Source organism: Natator depressus, chromosome 11, assembly GCF_965152275.1.
Source record: "Natator depressus isolate rNatDep1 chromosome 11, rNatDep2.hap1, whole genome shotgun sequence".
NCBI classification, from domain to species: Eukaryota; Metazoa; Chordata; order Testudines; family Cheloniidae; genus Natator; species Natator depressus.
This window is the reverse complement of record NC_134244.1, coordinates 38,142,118-38,164,204: the sequence shown is the minus strand read 5'-3', so window position 1 is coordinate 38,164,204 and position 22,087 is coordinate 38,142,118. Positions and strand designations below refer to the sequence as shown.

The 22,087-nt window shown below is 41.0% G+C and overlaps 1 protein-coding gene across 3 annotated transcripts in view; it reads left to right on the top strand.

Annotated features, from left to right (window-relative positions):
- LRP2 (LDL receptor related protein 2) overlaps window positions 1–22,087 on the top strand; it is a 177,741-nt gene that overhangs the window by 145,301 nt on the left and 10,353 nt on the right. Inside the window, exons 64-74 of one of the 3 annotated variants that reach the window (XM_074967509.1) lie at window positions 1,193–1,324; window positions 3,016–3,147; window positions 4,335–4,478; window positions 5,354–5,519; window positions 10,735–10,863; window positions 12,065–12,285; window positions 12,747–12,926; window positions 14,013–14,132; window positions 19,134–19,224; window positions 19,789–19,856; window positions 20,002–20,119. In XM_074967509.1, coding sequence (XP_074823610.1) covers window positions 1,193–1,324; window positions 3,016–3,147; window positions 4,335–4,478; window positions 5,354–5,519; window positions 10,735–10,863; window positions 12,065–12,285; window positions 12,747–12,926; window positions 14,013–14,132; window positions 19,134–19,224; window positions 19,789–19,856; window positions 20,002–20,119 — 1,501 coding nt within the window. Of the gene's footprint in view, window positions 1–1,192; window positions 1,325–3,015; window positions 3,148–4,334; window positions 4,479–5,353; window positions 5,520–10,734; window positions 10,864–12,064; window positions 12,286–12,746; window positions 12,927–14,012; window positions 14,133–19,133; window positions 19,225–19,788; window positions 19,857–19,998; window positions 20,120–22,087 lie in introns of all 3 variants that reach the window. The other 2 variants (XM_074967507.1, XM_074967508.1) reach the window with 2 other exon arrangements.

The following is a 22,087-nucleotide window of genomic DNA, read 5'->3' as shown; positions in this document are numbered from 1 at the left end:
CTTTGTGGAGTTTTCCAGTCAGGCTGGCTGTGACCCTCCTTTCATAAGACAGAACATGCTGACAGTTTGTCTTCTTGGTGAAGGATCCAGGTGCACTTCAGGACTCCTAGTTATACCCCCAAAATCCATTGTCTTCACTCGTAAACAGGATACCCCTCTGCTGTTTTTGTATTTTACTGCAGCTTTCTTCTCTTGTGATTTCATAATCTGTTCATTAGCATCAGGCTCAGTAATGCAAACAGGTCTTCAAGGTGATACATACAATGCACAATACACTCATGACCAGACAGAGATACGTGTCTGCTAGCCCCTACCTGAAAGGAACCTGTCCAAGGCATTCAAATCCTGGTGACCTGCCTTTAACTTCAGGGCTTTAGGATCATAATTTCCAGTATAATTATATAGCTTTTAATTATTATATGAGCATACATTTTGCAGTGATTATGACGAACAGCGGACTGCTGGCTCTCAATAGAGACCTCATAGCCACCCTTTAGTGAATCATTATGCAGATACCTGACCCAGGGGATCTCTGTAAAACCCCATGCATCCTCTTTGTGTCCTCTGCCAGTTGGCACCAGAGGTCCCTGGGTCAGAGGTCCCTTGCTTCTTCCCATATGAGGCCTGATCCAAAGGCCACTACAGTAAATGGAGTTCACTGACTTCAATAAAGGTTGGGTCAGGCCTTACATGAATTAGGTGCCTACCCTAATTCCAAGGTATAGCTGACATAGGTCTATATCATGTGTAAAAGGAATTTAGCAAGCATTCTGTTTTGGTTGTGAGATGGGAGGGAGGTGATGGTTGTAGTGGGGCTGTCAACCTATCCAAATCCCTGGAATAGTTGCAGCTGCTTTGAACTGGCGTCCAATATTTTATGTCATTCCCCTTAGTGCTGGGTGAGGCTGGGTGGGTAATGAGGTCATTCAGTATGGCAATGTCATGGATTCATAGCCAAAGAAATGATCCTGCCTGAGAGTTTCCTGACCTCCCTGTAATTAGTAAGTAGTACCATGGCCAGGGAAATCCCTGAAAGCCCTTCATGTCTGCTGAAAGTTTTTTCCAAGGAGGAAAGAAGGAGAAGGCCAACTTAATATTTGAAAATTGTTTACAAATAAGAGAAAATAATAGAAATTGTAGCTCTCAGTATGGTTTATGCTTTTCTAATAATAATGATTTACATTCTTTTCAGACTCAGGAACAGGACGAACTTGTGCTGAAAATATCTGTGAACATAACTGTACCAACTTAAGTGAAGGAGGCTTTATCTGTTCCTGTAGGCCAGGGTACAATGCCAGTGAGCTGAACCGGAACTCCTGCGATGGTATTTTCAATATTCTATTAATCTTCTCCATGAAAGATGTTCAATTTGGTTTTGTTACAATAATTTAAATGTAACTATTCATTATTGCATGTAAAGAGGATTTTTGCACTTCACTGGACCTTGTATGACACAGATTTGGCTTCTGAAATATATTTTCTCTCCCAGAATTTAGGCCCTAGTTCAGCAAAGAACTTTAACCTATGTTTAATTTTAAGCATGTGAGTAGCTCCCTTGACTTTAATGGGAGTACTCAGATGTTTAAAGGTAAGCACATTCTTATTTGCTGAATTAGAGTTTTATGGCTTGATCCAGCTGCACTGAAATAAAGGGGAGCCTTTCCACTGACTTAAGGCTAGATCATATCTGAGTTACCACTGTCTATATTTAGATTAGAATCAAAGCTTCCGCTCTGAGAAATTCACTGACTTGCTTACAGTGCAGTTCTACACTGTTGCTCAACAGCTGTTTCCTGTGCAGCTAGTATAATATATGCTCTCTTTAAAGATGAAAATACATTTGTATTGCTTCTTACTCTAGCTAGGGCCATAGAACCAGGCACATCTAAGAGAGAGTGAGCTGGATTCTAATCCGTCAGCTCTCAGTCTAGAGAATTGTTTACTGAATTCTAAGAAGTGGGGTTTGCACAGATGTACACTGAAGTGTTGCTGAGGGCAGCATATAGCCCACAGAAGCTTTAATGCTGGTGACGATGTGCTCTGTGGAAAGAACCTAGCTGGACTCTCAGATCCCAGACTGACAGTACAAACGTTAGTAAAGCAAGCACACTGGATCTGGAAATAACTGAGACAGAATAAACATGGGAGCCTGTGATGTTATGTTTAGAATCCCTTTACAGAGCAGAACATTTCACATCCTGGGTATCTTGACATGTGCAAGGCCAGATTAGAGCAATCTAAGGCCCTAGGCACACCCTGACATGAGGACCCCTGTGGCTTCATCCCCATATGGCCTCGCCCCTGCTCTGAAGCCTTCCCCACCCCTTGGAGTGGGAATGGTGGTGTCCTTTCCCACAGAGGCATGGGGCCCTTTCCTCTCCACCCACCAGAGCAGCAGCAAAGGCCCTCCCCCTCAGGAGCAGCAGATGTCCCCCAGTATTTACGCCAGGATTTGGGTGTATCTGTTTGAGTGGGTGGGCTGGGGCCACTCCACACTTTTCTACCTGCCACACACAGCTTCCTCTTTTGGGATGGTGTTGGCAGTGAGTCCTGGTTGTTCACGCTCTTCCGGCCACACTGTAGGCGGCGAATGCTGCCTGGCGCAGTGCAGCAGCTCAGCGCAGTGGGACAGAGCCCCCCGCCCCCGCCAGGTCATGTGCTGGGATGGGGACGGCAGCACTCTCCCAAGTCCCAGACAGCCTCTGGCCACGCTGCCTGGGAGGGGACGCTGCCAGCGTGGTGCAGCGCAGTGGGACAGAGCCCCCCTCCACCAGGTAACGTGGGATGGGGAAGGGACAGGATGGGGAGAGCCTGGGGGCCCCAGGCTGGGGGTGGGGCAGGGAGGAATCATGTGGGGTGTCACATGGTGAAACCATTGCCCCCCTTTGGCTGGTGCCCCCTTTGTGTTCCTCCCCACTAGTTGCCCCAAATCAGAACGTCAAAATTATAAATGTGACTAGTTCAGCTAAGGAAACAATTAAACCTGAGATATTTTCTCTCTCCATTTGTGTTTAGATATCAATGAGTGTGAGATCTTTGGAACCTGCCCCCAGGACTGTAAAAATTCCAAAGGAAGTTATGAATGTTTCTGTGCTGATGGCTTTAGGTCCATGGGTGATCAACAGGGAAAACAGTGTGCTGCCAATGGTATGTTTAACTGACAGCCTGACTGATTGCCACCTGTGAAAAGCAAGCTAACTGTAATAACTTTAATGAATGTAGGCGTCTCCGTTATAAAGGGGGGGAAAAACAAAAATCTTTTTGTGCAGCATTAGATTCTGTACATCCTTGTAACCTTGTACATCTTTGTGCAGGAATGTAAATACTCCCTCTCTGCTTCCATTTGTAAGAATTAAAATAATACCCACTTCTTGCAGGTATCTGATGTGATAAATACTCTAAAATATGTTGGGTGCCTGCCCTCCTCTCCCCTTCATCCAGATTTCCTGAAAACAAAAGACTGTCTGTGCTGTAGGTTATCAGCAAAAGGCAGCTGCCCGTTAGCTCCCACCCCCTAAGTAATGTATCAGAAGAAGACAGTGTATTGAAGTGGTGCAAATCAAAGACAGTTTGCTGACAGATCACCGTTTATTGTTCATGGACTGATGAACACAAACAAGAGGATTTATAACAGCTCATTTATAACTCCAATCATTAGTTCTGTCTCTTAGGTTAATGTCAGTGGCCGTAATGTGTGACAGTCATTGAGTAGGTAGATTCTGATTTGGTTCAGAAAATGAAAAACAAAGAGCTGGAGAAAACAGAAAAGAGGGCTGACAATGGAACAGTAATAATATATGGTGATTGAAGCGGGGTTATGCTGTGTATAAAAAGATACTTCGAGCTTTTAAAGGCTAAGTGACAAAGTTGTGGTGTATTGAGTTAAATAACATCGCCTTACAAAGAGGAAGCAAGGCACCCGGCCTGTTTGCAGTAAGAATTTTTAAAAGCTGAAAAGCCAAGGTGTGTAAGAAAACTTATTAAAAAAACAGTTTTCACGGTTTCCAGTCCAAAGGCCTGAACCTACAAACACTTACTACTAGGCTTAGTGCTTATTATGGTAAGTGAGTGCATTGACGTCAACAGGACTAGTGATGGTAGTTAACACCAAGCTTGGTAGTAAGCAACTGTAGGATCTGACACCAGTTTTGCAGACCCAAAAGGGCTGGGTAGTTCAGATGATTGTCCAAGTAAGTATTTTTTTTCTTTCAGGTTCTTATCCAAATGTAACCTATAAAACTTTAATTTAGGTTTGACCATCGGTAATTTTCACCTGCTTCTCTTGTGAGAGTACGATTGAATTCAGAGAAGTAAAATCTATTGTTGCGTTCTAGGTAACCCCCCATTGTTACTCCTGCCAGACAATGTGCGAATTCGGAGATACAATATCTCATCACAGCAGTACTCTGACTACATTGATAACCAGGAGCACATCCAAGCTATAGACTATGACTGGAATCCTGAGGGAATAGGCCTGAGTGAGTATATTTGAAGCTTTCATACTTAACAATGCATTATTTGTTTCAGAACTAGTGTTAGTTTTGGAGGTTAATTTTCCTTTTTAATTTACAGTCAAACTAGATTAGTTAGCAGTTCTGGTGGAGTGGATGTGTCCTTCAGCTATATGCCTCCCTCAGACCTATCCTCTCACACCCTGTCAGTTCTTTTACTACATCTAGTCAGTGAGTTTTGTTTTGTTCTGTGGTCTCTTTCTTTCCCTTTCATTTCTTACCCAAGGACATTGTGACTTTTATGACAAGGTTGTGGCTGGCCCTTACTATGTGTGCAAGCGTAGGAGGGTGCAAGAAGCCCCTCACCCTGGCACCCCCAACTTCAGGGCTGGCCACAGCTAGTTCCTGCACTCTTCTAATCTCAACAGGGCTTCAGGACTGCAGTAGTTTGCGGTCATGTGTCTCTCCTCCACCACTCAACCCTAAGGGGGAAAAGGCTGGTGGATCCTTATGTTCTGTCATATGTCACCCTACCAATGAACTCATCCTCTGCCATGTGTAGCCCGTGTATGGGCTCCCAGGATCCTGCCTGTCCTGTACAATGAAATAGACATGAGAGGTAAGGCACTGACTCTTGCAAAATGTGGCATGGGCTCTTTAATGACTTCAGCTGCATGTCTTATCCAAACTGTATATTTTAGACTGATGATTTTAGACTTTGTGCAAATTTTCCTATATTTTTCATTTTCATTGAGGGCTAACATGAGATTCTCACACAAATAGAAATATGTTAAATTGGTATCTCATATACCATAGTTATCTCAATAGGGGTAGGATCTTCCAAAAATGAGTAAACATTTCAAATGACTTCACAATGAAAATGATTTTTGAATTTTTTGTAGGTATTGTATACTACAGCATTTTGGGACATGGCTCTGAGTTTGGATCCATCAAACGTGCTTATCTCCCCACATTTGATGGCAGTGGAAACAATCCTGTGAAGGAAGTTGACTTGAATCTGAGATACATAGTTAAACCTGATGGTCTAGCTGTGGACTGGGTTGGGAGGTGAGTAAACAGAAAAGTTAGGAATTGTACACACGTGAATATGGTGAGAGTCTGAGATATTGATCACCGGTTAGACATGTGAAATCCAGTCCTTTATCTTAGACAGGCATGCAGGAGACGTGAGAAATATGGTGCTAGTCTTGCATCCTGCACAAGCCGTCCTCGAGCTGGAGATGGGAAGTCTCAAGGTGGCCCAGATGAATGCACTTTTCTTTGCACTTTGCTTCTTTGATCAGAAGCAACATGTGCCTCAATCTAACACCTGTTGCTGATTGCATCATATGTTCTAGCTAGCTGCCTGGGCACTGCACATACTCCCCAACTGGCAGATCAGTCATGCCTCGTTTGGATTACGGTGCACTGGCCATTATGTTTGCTGAACATTTTCCCTAGCATTAAATTAAGAACTTGTGAAAGAACTTGCCCTGTGGCTTCTGCAAAGGGAGGAGGCTCCCAACCCCCTTTCTGTCTGTCTGTGTTCTATCTGTCTAGGTTCTTACCTGGTTCATATCACCAGAGTGTCTGAATGCCACCCAGAACAGAACAAAAGCAAGAGTTGAACATAGACTCGAATTATCTGAGGGTACTAGAATGTTAAGTGTGTGTGAAAGCGTTTCCTTTTCTTACTTCAGTTATTGGGCTAGAGAATTTAGTTTTTCACTTAACCCTGATGGTGAGGTGGTCTGTGGTCATTGTTGCTCCTCTGGAAGAGAATTCCTTGGCCTTGCGCCAGATGTGGAGGAAGCTTGGCCCCTCTGCTGTTATGAGATTATGAGCTGACCCTTTTGTTGTTCTTGTGGGATGGAACAATTGAAGGAGGCTGTGGTCCCTGAATAGGAGGTGTTGTTTTAGATAGCTTGATCTAACGCCATGGAGTGCCTTATGGGTGTAGGCAGAAATCTTAAAATGTCCCAGTGTTCTGCGGAGATCAAATATCGTGAGTGGGGCACAGTGTGTTCTCAGTAGCAAGATTCATTTTTGAGATGGGCTGTTGCATATTGGACCAGCTGAAGTGTTTTAAGGATGGTGCAATCATTCCAAATACAGGGAGTTGCCATTCTCCAACCTGGGGGTGACAGAAGTCACAGTGACCAGGTCAGTAGGGGACACAGCCTCTTGCTATCTACAATGGGAATAAAGCATTTTTGGCCGCAGTAGCTATTTCAGCATGCACAAACAGTGAGGAGTCCGAAAGCAACTCCCAGCCAATGAATCAGCTTGTCTGAAGACAGACTCCCTTAATGGTGGGAGATAGCATGGCAGTGATTATCTCTGTAAAATGTTTCCCTCTACCCTCTGGCATCACCGCCGCCTTGCTTAGTTTTAGCGTCAGTCAGCTGCCTTTCACCTACTGGCTGATCTCACCGAGGCGCTGAGATAGTTGAGTGTCTGTCTTGGAAGTGAGTGAAATTATTGTGCTGAGTTATTCATCTGAGTAGTGTGGACATTTAAGACTGTTAAGTTTCATAGTTTTTCCTTGTGGTTCAGTCAAGATGTGGTGATAGAAGCACAACATAGTGAGCAGTCTGGTAAAGTGAGGAAGAATTGCTCATTACAGCTCTGAGTTCATGGCCTGAAAGGAAGGAACTCGGCCATCTCACTGCTTTCCCATTATGGGTGGTGGAAGGTCATCCATCAGCATGACTAATGTTGTTTCTATTTGCATGTGCTAGCCTGAAACCTGACTGGGAGGAGACCTGGATATTGGTAGTGGATGAGCATAGTTGGAGACAGCCCTTTTTATCTTGTTGGGTCTGAGTTACCAGTGTTGAGTCAGACTTCCTGTAGTTCTTCAGAGCCTCTTGTGTGAATGACTGGGGAAAGGAGACAGATGTTTCTAGTTGTGGGCTTGATGGGTGGCTCCTGTTGCTCTGCCTCCTGGATTGGGTAATATGCTCTGTGAAATAGGTTGGCAGCTCCTCATCATATATTGTGCTGGTTACCAGGGCAGGGCGAAGACAATCTGGTGGGATGACGTGATTTACTACCCTGAAAAGATCTGTTGGTTTTGACTCAATGGCTGAGGGGAAAAGTTATCTCTTTTCTTCCACCACGGCTGTGTGATAACATTGGAGAAAACCTCTGTGTTGAAAGCCTTAGATTTACACTGTCAGCCTTCATGTTCTCTTACTGTCTACGTTACCCATGGCAGATCAACCCAAAAACCAAGGTTATCTCTGAAGGCAGTGGGGGCTGCCTGCATTTATGTGTCAATATCTCCACAGTTGTGAGCAGGTACAGGCAACATAGTGGTGAACACACCAGCAGCCTGTCTATCCTGGCAATTCTGCTATTACTGGCAATGGATTTGTATTAGTACTAGAGCAATGGTGAGAGATTTAAATAAAAAACCGCTCAGTGTATACTTAGGGTATTTCTACACTCAGCTGGAGGTGTGATTGCAGTTTAGGCATGTATACCTGTGCTAGCTTTGATCTAGCTAGCCTGACTAAAAATAGCATTGAAGATGTGGGGTACGCTGCACAAGTCCACCTGGAACCCTGGTTAAGTACTCACCTTGCTAGCCAGTGCTGTGGTGTGGGCCGCCACATTCTTCACTGCTGTTTTTAGCTGCGCTAGCTAAATTAAAGCTTGTGTGAGGGTGCCTACCTGAGCTGTACTCACACCTCAGACTACACTGCAGACCTACCACAGGATCTATACAGTGAGACAGGGGTCACGTCTTTGTGCCTCTGTTTCCCCATCTGTGAAATAGGAATGATAGGGCTGTCAAGTGATTAAAAAAATTAATCGCGATTAATCACGTGATTAATCGCACCATTAAAGAATAATAGAATACAGCTTATTTAAATATTTTTGGATGTTTTCTACATTTTCAGATATACTGATTTCAATTACCACACAGAATACAAAGTGTACAGTGCTCACTTTTATATTATTATTTTTATTACAAATAGTTGCTCTGTAAAAAACAAAAGAAATAATATTTTTCAATTCACCTCGTACAAATAATGTAGTGCAATCTCTTTATCATGAAAGTTGAACTTACAAATATAGAATTATGTTAAAAAAACTGCACTCAAAAATAAAACAATGTAAAACTCTAGCGCCTACAAGTCCACTCAGTCCTACTTCTTGTTCAGCCAGTCGCTCAGACGAACAAGTTTGTTTACATTTGCTGGAGATAATGCTGCCTCCTTCTTGTTTATAATGTCATCTGAAAGTGACAACAGGTGTTTGCATGGCACTGTTATAGCCGGTGTTGCAAGATATTTACGTGCCAGATGCGCTAAAGATTCATATGTCCCTTTATGCTTCAAGCACCATTCCAGAGGACATACATCCATGCCGATGGCGGGTTCTGCTTGATAACGATCCAAAGCAATGCAGACCGGCTCATGTTCATTTTCATCACCTGAGTCAGATGCCACCATTAGAAGGTTGATTTTCTTTTTTGGTGGATTGGTTCTGTAGTTTTTGCATCACTGTTGCTCTTTTAAGGCTTCTGAAAGCATGCTCCACACCTCATCCCTCTCAGATTTTGGAAGGCACTTCAGATTCTTAAACCTTGGGTTGAGTGCTGTAGCTATCTTTAGAAATCTCACATTGGTACCTTCTTTGTGTTTTGTCAAATCTGCAATGAAAGTGTTCTTAAAACGAACAACATGTGTTGGGTCATCATCTGATACTGCAATAACATGAAATATATGGCAGAATGCAGGTAAAACACAGCAGGAGACATATAATTCTCCCCCAAGGTGTTCAGTCACAAATTTAATTAACGCATTATTCTTTTAACGAGTGCCATCAGCATGGAAGCATGTCCTCTGGAATGGTGGCCGAAGCAGGAAGGGGCATATGAATGTTTAACATATCTGGCACGTAAATACCTTGCAGTGCCGGCTACAAAAGTGCCATGCAAACACCTGTTCTCACGTTCAGGTGACATTGTAAATAAGAAGCGTAAATGTAAACAAACTTGTTTGTCTTAGCAATTGGCTGAACAAGAAGTAGGACTGAATGGACTTATAGGCTCTACAGTTTTACATTGTTTTGTTTTTTTGAGTGCAGTTATGTAACAAAAAGAAATCTGTATTTGTAAGTTGCACTTTCACAATAAAAAGATTGCACTACAGTACTTATATGAGGTGAATTGAAAGATACTATTTCTTTTGTTCCATCATTTTTACAGTGCAAAAAGTGTACACTGTACATTTTGTATTCTGTGTTGTAATTGAAATCAATATATTTGAAAATGTAGAAGAACATCCAAAAATATTTAATATATTTCAATTGGTAATCTATTGTTTTTAATTTTAATTTTTTTAATCGTGATTACTTTTTTTGAGTTAAATGCGTGAGTTAACTGTGATTAATTGAAAGCCCTAAGGAAAAACAGTACTTCCTTATGCTCACAAGGTGGTAATGAGGCTACATTGGTTCAGAGAAGAGGCATGGTACAAGTGCTAAATATTATTTTGTTTAATATATGATCTTCTTTGAGACAGCTAAGAAGATTAACAAAGGTATTACAATAAAGATTAGCAAAATCCAAGGAAGAGCAAACAGTGCTCTGCACATAGGATCAGAAAACTTTTACATCAGGTATGATACTTAAAAATTTATAACAACCTTGTTTCTGAAAATGTTTTTTGTTAAAAGATAAAAATACAGAATGGAGCTGTGGCCCCAGCAATCCAAACAGATGCACTCACAAGAGTTACCAGATTAATTCAAATGTAAATTAATTTTTCAGTTTTAATGAATCAGCTTTCTGTTCCCAGAAGACTATGGCATCTGTGAAGATGCTCATTAGTTACCTGCAGTGCCTAAAAGTAATAATAAAGCCTCACAGTAGGACTTTTATCAAGGTTATTTGACAGGAAACGAGGCCAGCTGCAGAAACTTCTGCGCAAAGAGAAACCTAGTTAACCTTATAGGTAAGGTCTGCTGAATTCTGCAACAAGCTGCACCTAAATTCAACAGTGAGGTTTCTGTGGCGAGGCATCCTGGGAGTTCTACAATGCAATCAGTGCAGTATTCCTATATTAGTTATATAGGTATTAAATTAATGTGATTTTACAGGGTCCCAATGTTTTTTAATGTGCCAGGTTTTGTTTTTCATTTGAATACTGAGTGCTACAGGAAAAACAACAAGAAACTTATTAAAAGATAAGCAGATTTTCTCAGCCCTATCCCCAGTTATAACATCTTAACCTTTTACAGCATTTTAATTGTGTTTAATATAATTCAGGCATCTTTACTGGACTGATGCTGGGACAAATCGAATAGAAGTAGCAAAGCTAGATGGACGGTACAGGAAGTGGCTTATTTCCTCTCTACTGGATCAACCAGCAGCTATTGTTGTGAATCCCAAGCTTGGGTAAGCATTTCAGGACCTGAAGGAGTTCTGTGAAATAGCATGCAGCAAGCAAGACAGAACACAACAATAAGCTATAGGAGAGCTTTTACCTCAATAGCTGAAAAGACTAAGGCTATGTGTTGCTGTTGATGTCCATACAAATTTCTGTCCATATACTGGCTGCAGGGGATTTTTAAATAAGGGAATCTATTTCAAGGCCAGATTTCAGGAAGGGTCTGGTTTGGTGTTACAACAGGGGCTCAGGGTTCAAACTGTTGTGTCTCAAACTGTAGATGCTGGCTCCTTAACATACCTATTAAAGATGTCTTTCCTACAACTCCTCCTGCCTATCATATTATCATTACTCAAGAGACAGAAAAAGCTGTGGGGATATCTTTCCATTTATTCAGACTACAAGAACTAAAGAAACATCATCATTTTTCTTTTTTAATTATTTGTTTTGGCCTAACCAGTCCCCATTTTGTATTCAGCATCACACAAGACTCATCCTATGGCTGATCCAGCAAAGCACAATTCCTCCCCAGCTCTTCTCTTCAAGTTACTTCTCCCCTTTTTGGATGCAGCTTACCTCTTTTGTGCTTGACCAGCTCTGCTACTGGGCTGGATGGTGGAGCCCTATCTCCATCCACTCCTCATTCCTTCCCATCCCTTCCATAACCCCGTGCTCACAGGGGATAGCACCAGGCACTCAGCCCCATCTGTGCCCAGAGCTGTAATCTGGGCAACCCTAACATGGATGCACAGAAATAGGGAGAGTCACTAGCCCCTGTTCAGCTGCACTAGGGCAAAGTTGTGTCTAGCCCATACGTGGACCCCTTAAAGTCAAAATTAGGGTAGGTCCATTGAAGCCAAAGGAGCTGTATTGAGTTACATGAACTGAGGATAGCACCCAAAGGAAGCTGCTGATAACTCTTTTTCCTGAATGACCCTGTTAGAATTGCCTCTGCAACTGTCCCTTCTCCACCTGAGTGCCAAGATGCAGAAACTCTCCTTTGACGTTTATTTTCCATTTTATTCTTTTATAAAAATTTGCTCATCTGTTGAGCTCTGTGTGTGTTTTTCCTGATCCCAGTCTGCAGATCAGGAGTTACACAACATACTCTTTGATGAGTCCTATGACTTAGTTATTGGATGATGCCAAAGAAAACAATCCCAACCACCGAATTCTAAGTCATTTTAAATTCTAGTTATACTCTTGTAGGCTTATGTACTGGACTGACTGGGGGAGGCAGCCAAAGATTGAATGTGCCTGGATGGATGGACAGCAAAGGCAAATGCTGGTTTCTGAAGACCTTGGCTGGCCCACAGGCCTTTCTATTGATTATCTCAACAATGACAGGCTGTACTGGAGTGATTCTAAAGAAAATATTATTGAATCCATGAGACCTGATGGAACAGACAGAACCACTGTATTACACGGAGGTAGGAAATTAACATGAATGTTGTATATATTTCTGGTCTAAAAAATTAATGTGAACTTAGGGCCAGATTTTCAAGTACTCAGATCTCACAATTGGGGCCAGATTTTCAAAAACGCTCAGCTCCCAATTAGGCACCTTATTAAGAACCAAACTTGGTAGTGTTTTCCATTCACTTTGCATGCATGTAAATGACTGCAAGGTGGTTGAGAATTAGGTCCACTGCGATTAACTTGCATGAGCAAAACAGACAGAACATGGCACAAACTGGATGGATAATTGTTGTTTTACGTGTGTTGTTATCAATTTGCAGGAACAGTGGCCTGCTCTTTTCAGTCACGCATTTCCATCAATACAAATGCAAGTGGTTAATGAATAAAATACTTGATTCAAGAAGAAGAATAGTTGGCTCATCGATACTGCTAGGGATTCTTTGCTAACTGATGATAATTTTGTTCCTTTGAGAAGTCAGCAGTCCGTACAGCCTTGATGTCTTTGAAGGCCATTTATATTGGATTTCTAAGGAAAGAGGTGAAGTCTGGAAGGAAGATAAATTTGGAAATGGAGAAAAGGTGAAAGTGCTGACTGTAAACCCTTGGCTCACTCAAGTGCGCATCTATCATCAGCATAGATACAATCAGTCAGGTAATCACCAGTCTCGGGTGTTCTGTTCCCTGTTATCTGGAAACTACTATCCCAAATCCACAACAATGCCTTCAGAAAGCTTAGTATTAGCCTGGGAATAGACAGATCTCTAAGCACATTGAAAAGTACGTATTTTTGAAAGCATAAGGATGGAACTGGGATTGACAAGTGTATTAAATATAGAGAGAGATAGAGAGAGGGGAACATATAAAATAAAGCAGGGTTTAAATACAGAAGAACAGTACATTTCTCTTTTGCAGTCATTTAGCACAAAATTATGGCTGAGTCCATTTCCCCCCTCCTACAGCTTCTACACAGGAGGCAACAATAATTTATATTTGTACTCCAAAAGCACAAAGTGCAGGCAACTTGTTACTGCCTCCAGTATAGACCACCTCTGTCTTAACTCTCCTGTAATGGCAGGGCTGCCCAGGAGCAGTTCATACTACTCTAACATGCTCTTCCCAGAAGGCTTTGTCTGCACTATGGTGGTGTGTAGTGTACGTGTAGCTACATGCCACAGTGAAACGCAAAGTGCATCCACATTACGATGTGTAGCTACATGTGAAAGACTCCAGCAGCAGAAAGTGGCAAGGAAAGGCTCTGGGAAGGGGGAGGCAGCAGGGAAAGGCTCCAGCAATGGGGAGCTGGCCAAGTGTTTTCCCACTGCCTCTCCTGTGCCAGAGCCTTTCCCTGCTGCTGGAGTCTTTCACTGCAGCAGGGAAGGGCTCCAGCAGCAGGGAGCTGGTGGAAAGAAGCTGACAGTGTAGATGTACCTTTAGTAGGCATGCTTCATGGTGCTCAGACAATGGAGATGTTCTGTTCCTTCACCTCTTTGTGCACTTGGCTCGAAAGCTGTATTTAGCCCTTATAATGAATGTAAAAGAAGACAGAAGACTTTAATGTAAAATACAATATTTATAAGCCATCTTGGTTGTCTTACATGTAGAAAAAGCACTCGGTTTAGAATTTATTACTGTAACAATCATGAGCTACTTTGCTGACAGGTGGAAACCCCCCTGCTTATGTCTCAGAAATGCTGCTAGAATGCTTCTCCAGTTAACCTCTATTATATCTGCATTTCAGTGCCTAATCCTTGTAAAGATGTCTGCAGCCATCTCTGCTTGCTGAGACCAGGGGGATACACTTGCTCTTGTCCACAAGGGGCTCGTTTTATAGAAGGCAGCACCACAGAGTGTGATGCAGGTAGAGTGAATAGTCCAACTGCAAATGGAACCACTGACTCAGTCCTATTTTCCTTTAATATGTCATTCTGATTTGGAGGGGGAATGTATATAGCTTTTCCATGACTGATAAAGCATTCTTGAATTAGAAATACAAACTGGGAGGAGGGTGCTTCAGTGGTTAAAGCAGGAGTCCTGAAGCCAGGACATGTGAATTATCTAGCCAGTTATACCACTGACTTGCTGTGACCTTGGACAGGTCACTTAACTTCTTTGTACCTCAATTTCTTCATTTGTGAAATGGATATAACAACATCAACTCTATAAAATTTGCCAGGTTTCAGGTCCAGCTGTGAAACAGGCACTGATTCATAAAAACTGTTCACTAAGTGTACAGCTGTCTCCAGAGACCCCTGGTGATTTGTTTTTAGTGAGTTGAACCAGAACTGAAGACTCATACACCCTTGAGCTTTGGGGAAGTTAGGTTCCAAATGTGGATTCAAATTTTGTAGCCTAGGTTAGGTCCTGTGTACATTACAGCGATAGCCAGGGGACCAAGTTACAACATGGATACAGATGGAGTGTAACCTAACCCACTAGAGCTGGGAGGAAATTTTCCAGTGGAACATTCTTCGTAGGAAAATGCTAATTTGTTGAAAGCAAAATGTTTCATGGAAAGTCTTTTGGCCTTTTCAGAATAGAACATTTTGATTTTCTGTTTCAAAATTGCTGTTTGTTTCAATTTAAAAAAATATGATATAATATTATATAATCTTTTTAAACATCAAAATGGGAACAAAACATTTCAATTTTATCAAAACATTTAGATCAACCCCAAACAAATCTTTTTAAATTAAAAAAATTTCATTCTGTGGGTAACTGAATTTTTTGTTTCATTCCGTTTTGGAATGGAACAAATTTGAAATCGTGGAATTTTGCATGAAACAGAAAATCCAGTTCCCACCCAGCTCTAAAAAACACTCCATTATTGGGCTAAAAGCCTTGGTCAATCCAGGATTTTGGCCTGGCTAACGGATATGATTGGCATCAGCTACGCTACAAGTTTAATCCATGAGCAACCAGATTCTTTTATTCTGTTATAAACCATTTGTGTGTATACATTAGTGCATATACATTAGTGTAAATGGAACCTTAGAAACATAGGAAAATGAATCAGTGTTTGACAAAATGCAAATTATAATTACAGTTCTGTACATTTTTCTTTTGTGTGATCAGTAAACATTTTTATACAATACAGGCGAGAGAAGACACAATGCTCAAAATACATCCAGAGATCATTTACAAGTAATTGGCTTATCATTCAAACCTGTTAAATATAAGCATTCAGTGCTAAATTGTAGAATTGCACCAGACCACACAGTGCTATCAGGAGCACCTGGGAAGCACAGTTGCTGTGCCTTCCTTGAGCACGCACCCAAAGCGGTAGAGAGAGGTATGGGGCCCATGAGCAAGCTCCCACCTCTCTCCACCCTCAATAGATAAGATGGGGGCAATACCCAGGAAAAGGCCTTGCACTTTGTGAGTGTGAGGGCTGCCATTTTACTTAGCTGTTAACTGAGGTTCCAGGTGTTCTCTTCTTTGTGCACCCAGGGAGTCTGGGTTCTGGCTTAGTTTGGTTGATAGCACCTTATCACAACAAAAAGTACAAAAGATGAGCCAAACATATCCTAATCTTATTTCTATCTTGATGGGCAATAACTATAACAAAGTGGTCCTTGTGAAACTAAATCTAGGCTACTTCTCTACAGTTAATCCATCTGCAGGATTAAGAATGAACATTGGTAAGACTGAGGCTATGATAGCAGAGGGAGGAGGACCCACCATGAAGGATATTACAGGCAGAGAGCTTAGAAGAGTGAAAGAATTTAAATACCTAGGTCAATGATTGCTGGCAATGGTACCCTCCTGAGTCATGCCCAGCATTGTGCCAAAGCTGCTTCCTGCAAATGGTGGGAGCTGGCACCAGTTATCTGTGAAAAAAAAGATGCTAATAAGGTTAAAAGGTAGAGTGCGTTATAATTTCATCCATCCCAATGTATGGAACGGAGACTTGGCCAGCCATGAGAAAAGAAATCAGTATGCTCTGCTCTATGGAAATGAAGATGTTAAAATGGTCAAATGGCTGGATGCTCTGTGATAGTCAGCTAAATGAGATTGAGAAGGTCCTAATGAGAGTTGCCCCAATTGACGACAAGTTGAGGGAGCTAGTCTATGTTGGTATGGACATGCCAAGCAGAGACCCAAGAGTTACATTGGGTAAACACTTGCAGTAATTGAGGACAGAAGATGATGAAAGGGGAGGCAAAAGACCCAGTTCATGGACTGGATATCGGTGGAGCTTAGAGAGACCAATTTGCCTGATAGCCAGGTATACAGTCATGAGTTTTGGAAGAAGGCTACAAAAGTTGCCAACCTCAAATAGGGAAGTGGCAAGATAGAAGAAGAGTTAATCTGTCTGCTATGAATTGCATTAGTCTTTTTGCAGGTCAGTGATAGACAATTTCACAAGCTACTCCACAAAGATAGTGCCACCTCTGATTTACATTTACTCAATACTTTATGGTACTTTGACCTATTATTGTCACAAGATACTATTTAAGCATTAAGTATTGGATCATCTCCAGGCAGGCCAAGGAGATGTTTCAGTTTACCACTGCATCTCATTAGTATCTAGCACAAGTTTGTTTTGAACTTTGAAGCAACAACCTTGCAAATTGCTTTAGCTACATTTTATGACAGTAATTTTCTGTTTATTGCTCATAGCGCCTACATTTGTTCCCCTTAATTAAACTGCTTTAAATAATCTGGCCAGAGACGAAGAAAAACAGGTGAAGATTTTCAAAAAGAAAAGGAGTACTTGTGGCACCTTAGAGACTAACAAATTTATTACCAGCAGGAGAGCGGGGGAGGGGGGACCTTTTGTAGTGATAATCAAGGTGGGCCATTTCCAGCAGTTGACAAGAATGTCTGATTATCACTACAAAAGGTTCCCCCCTCCCCCGCTCTCCTGCTGGTAATAGCTCACCTTAAGTGATCACTCTCATTACAGTCTGTATGGTAACACCCATTGTTTCATGTTCTCTATGTATATAAATCTCCCCACTGTATTTTCCACTGAATGCATCTGATGAAGTGAGGTGTAGCTCATGAAAGCTTATGCTCAAATAAATTTGTTAGTCTCTAAGGTGCCGCAAGTACTCCTTTTCTTTTTGCAAATACAGACTAACACGGCTGCTACTCTGAAGCCAGGTGAAGATTTTGTTTTGGAAAAAAATAATTGTACAACAAAAGGTATTTTACCATATTGGGCCCAGTGACTCAATTTTCTGTTCCTGTTTGGAACTTTGCTTTAAGCTTTTATGTAATACCTAACTACACAGTGGGGCTTACCCAATTAATTGTCATATCTGTCAGATATAGTTTTGCTTGTTTTTTTATCATTTTCCCAAATTAAGGCCTCTAGTTGGAAGGAGAGACCTTAGCCCCAAATCAGGGATCCCTATGTAAGCTAAATTACCATTGACACGAATAGGAGTTTTGCTTGAGTAAAGGTTTCAGGAATGGACTACTTCTGACTGAAAAGTAGTTAAAACTTTTATAGCCCATCTAGTATATCTAGGTTGTAAGTGTAAGGAAGAGAGAGCCAAAATGCATCTTTCATTTATAGACTATAAAAGCATAGAGGATTCAGACCTTTTCCATAATATTTGTACCATGCTTTTTAGTGTGTAGATTTCCCGAAATTCGAATTAAGGCCAGTAAAATTATACTTTAAAGAAACTTACTCTCTTTTTGAAGATCTTCATTAGGTTCAATATCAAAACATCAGAAGAATGTGGAAAAAGAAAAGGAGTACTAGTGGCACCTTAGAGACTAACCAATTTATTTGAGCGTAAGCTTTCGTGAGCTACAGCTCATTTCATCGGATGCATTCTGATGAAGTGAGCTGTAGCTCATGAAAGTTTATGCTCAAATAAATTGGTTAGTCTCTAAGGTGCCACTAGTACTCCTTTTCTTTTTGCGAATACAGACTAACTAGAATACAGACTAACTGAGTAGACGGCTGCTACTCAGAAGAATGTGGGTTTCTCTTAAAAAAACATACCAATCCAATATTATATGGATGTGTCTTTGGTCCAAGTCAGACAATGTTGCAGCCTCAGGTGATACCTGAAGAGTGACTGAAGCACTAGCATGATGTTTAATGGGCTCCAGTGCTGAATAATGTGGAGCTTGAGCTGCTTTGTGCTGACAGAGCACAATGTAGATAATAAATGGAGACTCCTCGGATTTGGGATTTCTCCCCCTTTGTCATTTTCCTAATTGGGGCACATCAGAGGTTCCCTCCTCCTGTTTAAAAGCAAGTTTCCATCCACTATTGCCCTCATTCTCTCCAAAAATAAATGCATCATTTCTGGACAAATCACTTAATGCCCATCCCTATGGGACGGAATCTGCCAGCTGGCTTAAAGAGGAGTTTGGGACAGATGAGGTAGGATAATGTTGCAGTCTGAATTTTGAGCCCTGCAGGCAGGGAACAGGAGATTTGCTTGACCTGACTTTGCTGTGTCCATCACTTTCCACTTTCCAGTGTTAGAAGCATACACTGCAGTGTCCATCAATTTTCATTTACATTTCTTCATTTTATATGCAAGAAAAAAATGTTGAAACCTGCACCCTTCTTGATGCTGCTGAACCATTTTTACTGAATAACCCCTTATTATGCAAGAACAGAAGTTTTACCAGGATTAAAAATGGTATTTTGGCAGGACAGTAAATATAGTAACCTATGTCCCTGGCATTAAGAGCAATATTTTCAAAAAACTGCATCTGAGTTTGAATTTGCAAATGTTAGCACACACTCAGTTTGGGTGATTGCATGCACAAAATTACAAGCCTGATTGAAATTTGGCCCTAAAAGTAAATTTTAAAAAATTGCATGGTAGCATATGCCTTGCTGAGTATGGCTTATTAACACATGCATGGCTTTCCATTTCTGCAGCCATTGAATCCCCTCCAACAATGCCACCAGCATGTAGGTGTATGTATGGAGGAACATGCTATATTGATGAAAATGATCTTCCCAAATGCAAGTAAGTCAATGTTGTAGTGGTCGTAGGTCAGAGTTTGCTGGTTTAGCATCACACTAGGGTTCAGTTCGTCAAAATGTAGTTACAATGATGCATTAACAGAAGATTTAACACATTGATAATAGCATATTTGTAGCAATGGTAGGAAAAATGCACATGACCATAAAACATTAGCAAATAAGTAGTTTGAAACTAAAAGGTTTGGAAAGGAAAAAAAAGCAAACCATAAAGAGTTCTCTAGTACAAGCTATAAAATAAAGGCAAATTTGGTGAAGGGGGAAAAGAACTGTAAATGCACAGAGGTATGAGCCAGTAGGTGCCGCCAATGCTCCACGGAAACCAAATCTCCGGATTTTAATTACTCTAGTTTCTGACTCAGCATTACTGTATGTCTATTTCTGAGCAGATAATAGATATATTATTTTTACAGTCAGTGAAACATGTAATTACTATGAAGTGAGTTGAACTCTACTGCCTGTCTGTAAACATTAAAAAATATAATAATAAAGCTTACCCGCTAGACTTAATAAAAGACAGATGGTCAAACTATCTCCCTTATATTCACAGGTGTTCTGATGGCTACACGGGAAATTATTGTGAAATAGGATTGTCAAAGGGAGTGCCTCCTGGAACAAGTAAGCTTCAAGTATATATTAAACTTGGTGACTGAGCTAAGTCATGTGTCAGTTTAAGGTCAACCTTATACTTCTGACAGGCTCTTTTTAACTTTTAAGGTATGCTTGTTTTAATATTTACTTACTCTTCTATCTCTCATAGCAGCAGTAGCAGTGTTGTTGACAGTCATTCTAATAATAATAATTGGAGCACTGGCAGTTGGAGTGTTCTTTAACTACAGACGGACAGGCTCCCTCTTACCAGCACTTCCTAAACTACCAAGGTACGTTTCACAAGACAGGTTGTTGTTTAGAGTCTGTATACCAGATGTTTACATTTGTTTACATTTGTGACTGAATGTTTCTTAAGGATATGATATGTCTACTATATAATAGTTTTACTGACACAAGGGAAGTGCAGGGTTAAAGCAATTCCTAAAGATTTCTGCTGCCAGTTAATAGCAAAGCTGGTCATACCTGACAACAAAGATTACCATATTGTCACACTACTCTGGGTCCCAATTAGTTTTCACATAAATAAATACAACATGCTTTTTAGACTGGGTATTCAGTTCAGAGGGATGGCTAAATATGTTTATTTTCATTACTTTATCAAAGGTTATAAGACTACAACTCAGGCAAGTTAGTTACAGGAACTCTTTAACCATTAGAAGGATGAGCTCTTCTGTAATGTTGTACTCACCTGCAAGGAATGCTATGCCAAATACCCACATGTTTCATGTTTCTGTGAGGCAAGAGACCTCTGTCAGATCACTGGCCATGTGAGAAGCACAGCAATCCAGTGAAATTCAACTTCATGAATTATCATTTTTTTAAAAAGTTTGACATTTTAAAGTGAAAGAAGGGAGATGAAGAAAATACTTCTAAAAAGAATGGGCTCAGAGCACAAACAGGTTTTGAAACATTTCTTTCAAAATATCTATTTTATTTAAAACATTTACTCCTTTTTCCTTTCAAACTTAAAATTGGTTCTTGAAGTACATGGGTGAGAAATGACACTTTCAGCTGCAGATCAAACTTGTGTGTGTGTGTGTGTGCGCGCAAATTTGTGGCTGGGTGCTAGTCTACAGACTGTATAGATCACAGTATATAGATATACTGTACAGTGTATGAACCAATGTAACTATAGTGGGTTCCAAACCATTATAATTAAGTCAGTGCGACTTGTAATGTGGACCCGGACCTAATTATACTCATAAAAAAGTGTTTATATTGGTATGCCAAAACAAGCAACCCCCATATACACACTTCTATGTCTATTATAACTGCATCCACACTAGTGATCACACTAACTTAATTATATTGGTTTCTGAGCTGATACAGCTAAATGGGTGCAAAAACTGTTGTAGAACAGCCCTGAGAGAAAAAGTGTTAGAGTTCTAACTGTTGGTTGCTGACAGTAATATTCTGTTTCTGCATTGTTTCATGGAAATGGTCATTGCGTCACCAGATACTAAGTGAAAGTTTTAAAACACTTACCTGACTTTGACTAGTGTCAATTTCCATGAAAATGGGGTCCACTGAAATAGAGTTCTAAATCTCATTCCTCTAACTACTGGTTCTCATTTTAAAATCTTTTTCAATGAGTATGACTTAGCACTAAAGTCTGTCATTGTTCAACTCCTCCTAATAGGCTCTCCCTATGTAATGCACTGTCTCAGTGCATGTGGTCGTGTGTTCTGCTGGCAGTTCCAACAACTATAAAAGCCTGCTACAGACATCTAAAGGAATTCTCTTTTAGCTCAACACGTAGGGCTTGTCTTCACTGTAAAGTGTACTTGAATTATAACTTGAGTGTTGCTCCTAACTTGAATCCAGTCCACACACAAAAATCCTTATTTGGAGCATGGTGGTGCTTTTAACTTGAAATGACTAGCCCATCAGAGGTTATAGTCTAAAGCTCAAAGTAGAAATTAACACAACCACTCTGAAATATGGACCTAGGCTGGCTCCATTCCAGTGCTGCCAGTCCTCCAATACCTTCCACCTTGAAAGGACAGACAAGCTATCCCACAGTTCATTGGGAAAGAATTCAGAGAGCAGCTCAACTTACTTACATGCAAAGAACCATGTGATATGCCCCCAGAAGTCTTATCGCCACGCATGAGTGAGGTCAGTGCCAGTGTGGACTGAGCAACTTTAATGTTATTTAGCAGTGTGGGTACTTTCACTCAAGCCAGGTTAACTCGAGAGAAGTAACTTGAGTATAGATAACCTGAGTTAACTCTACA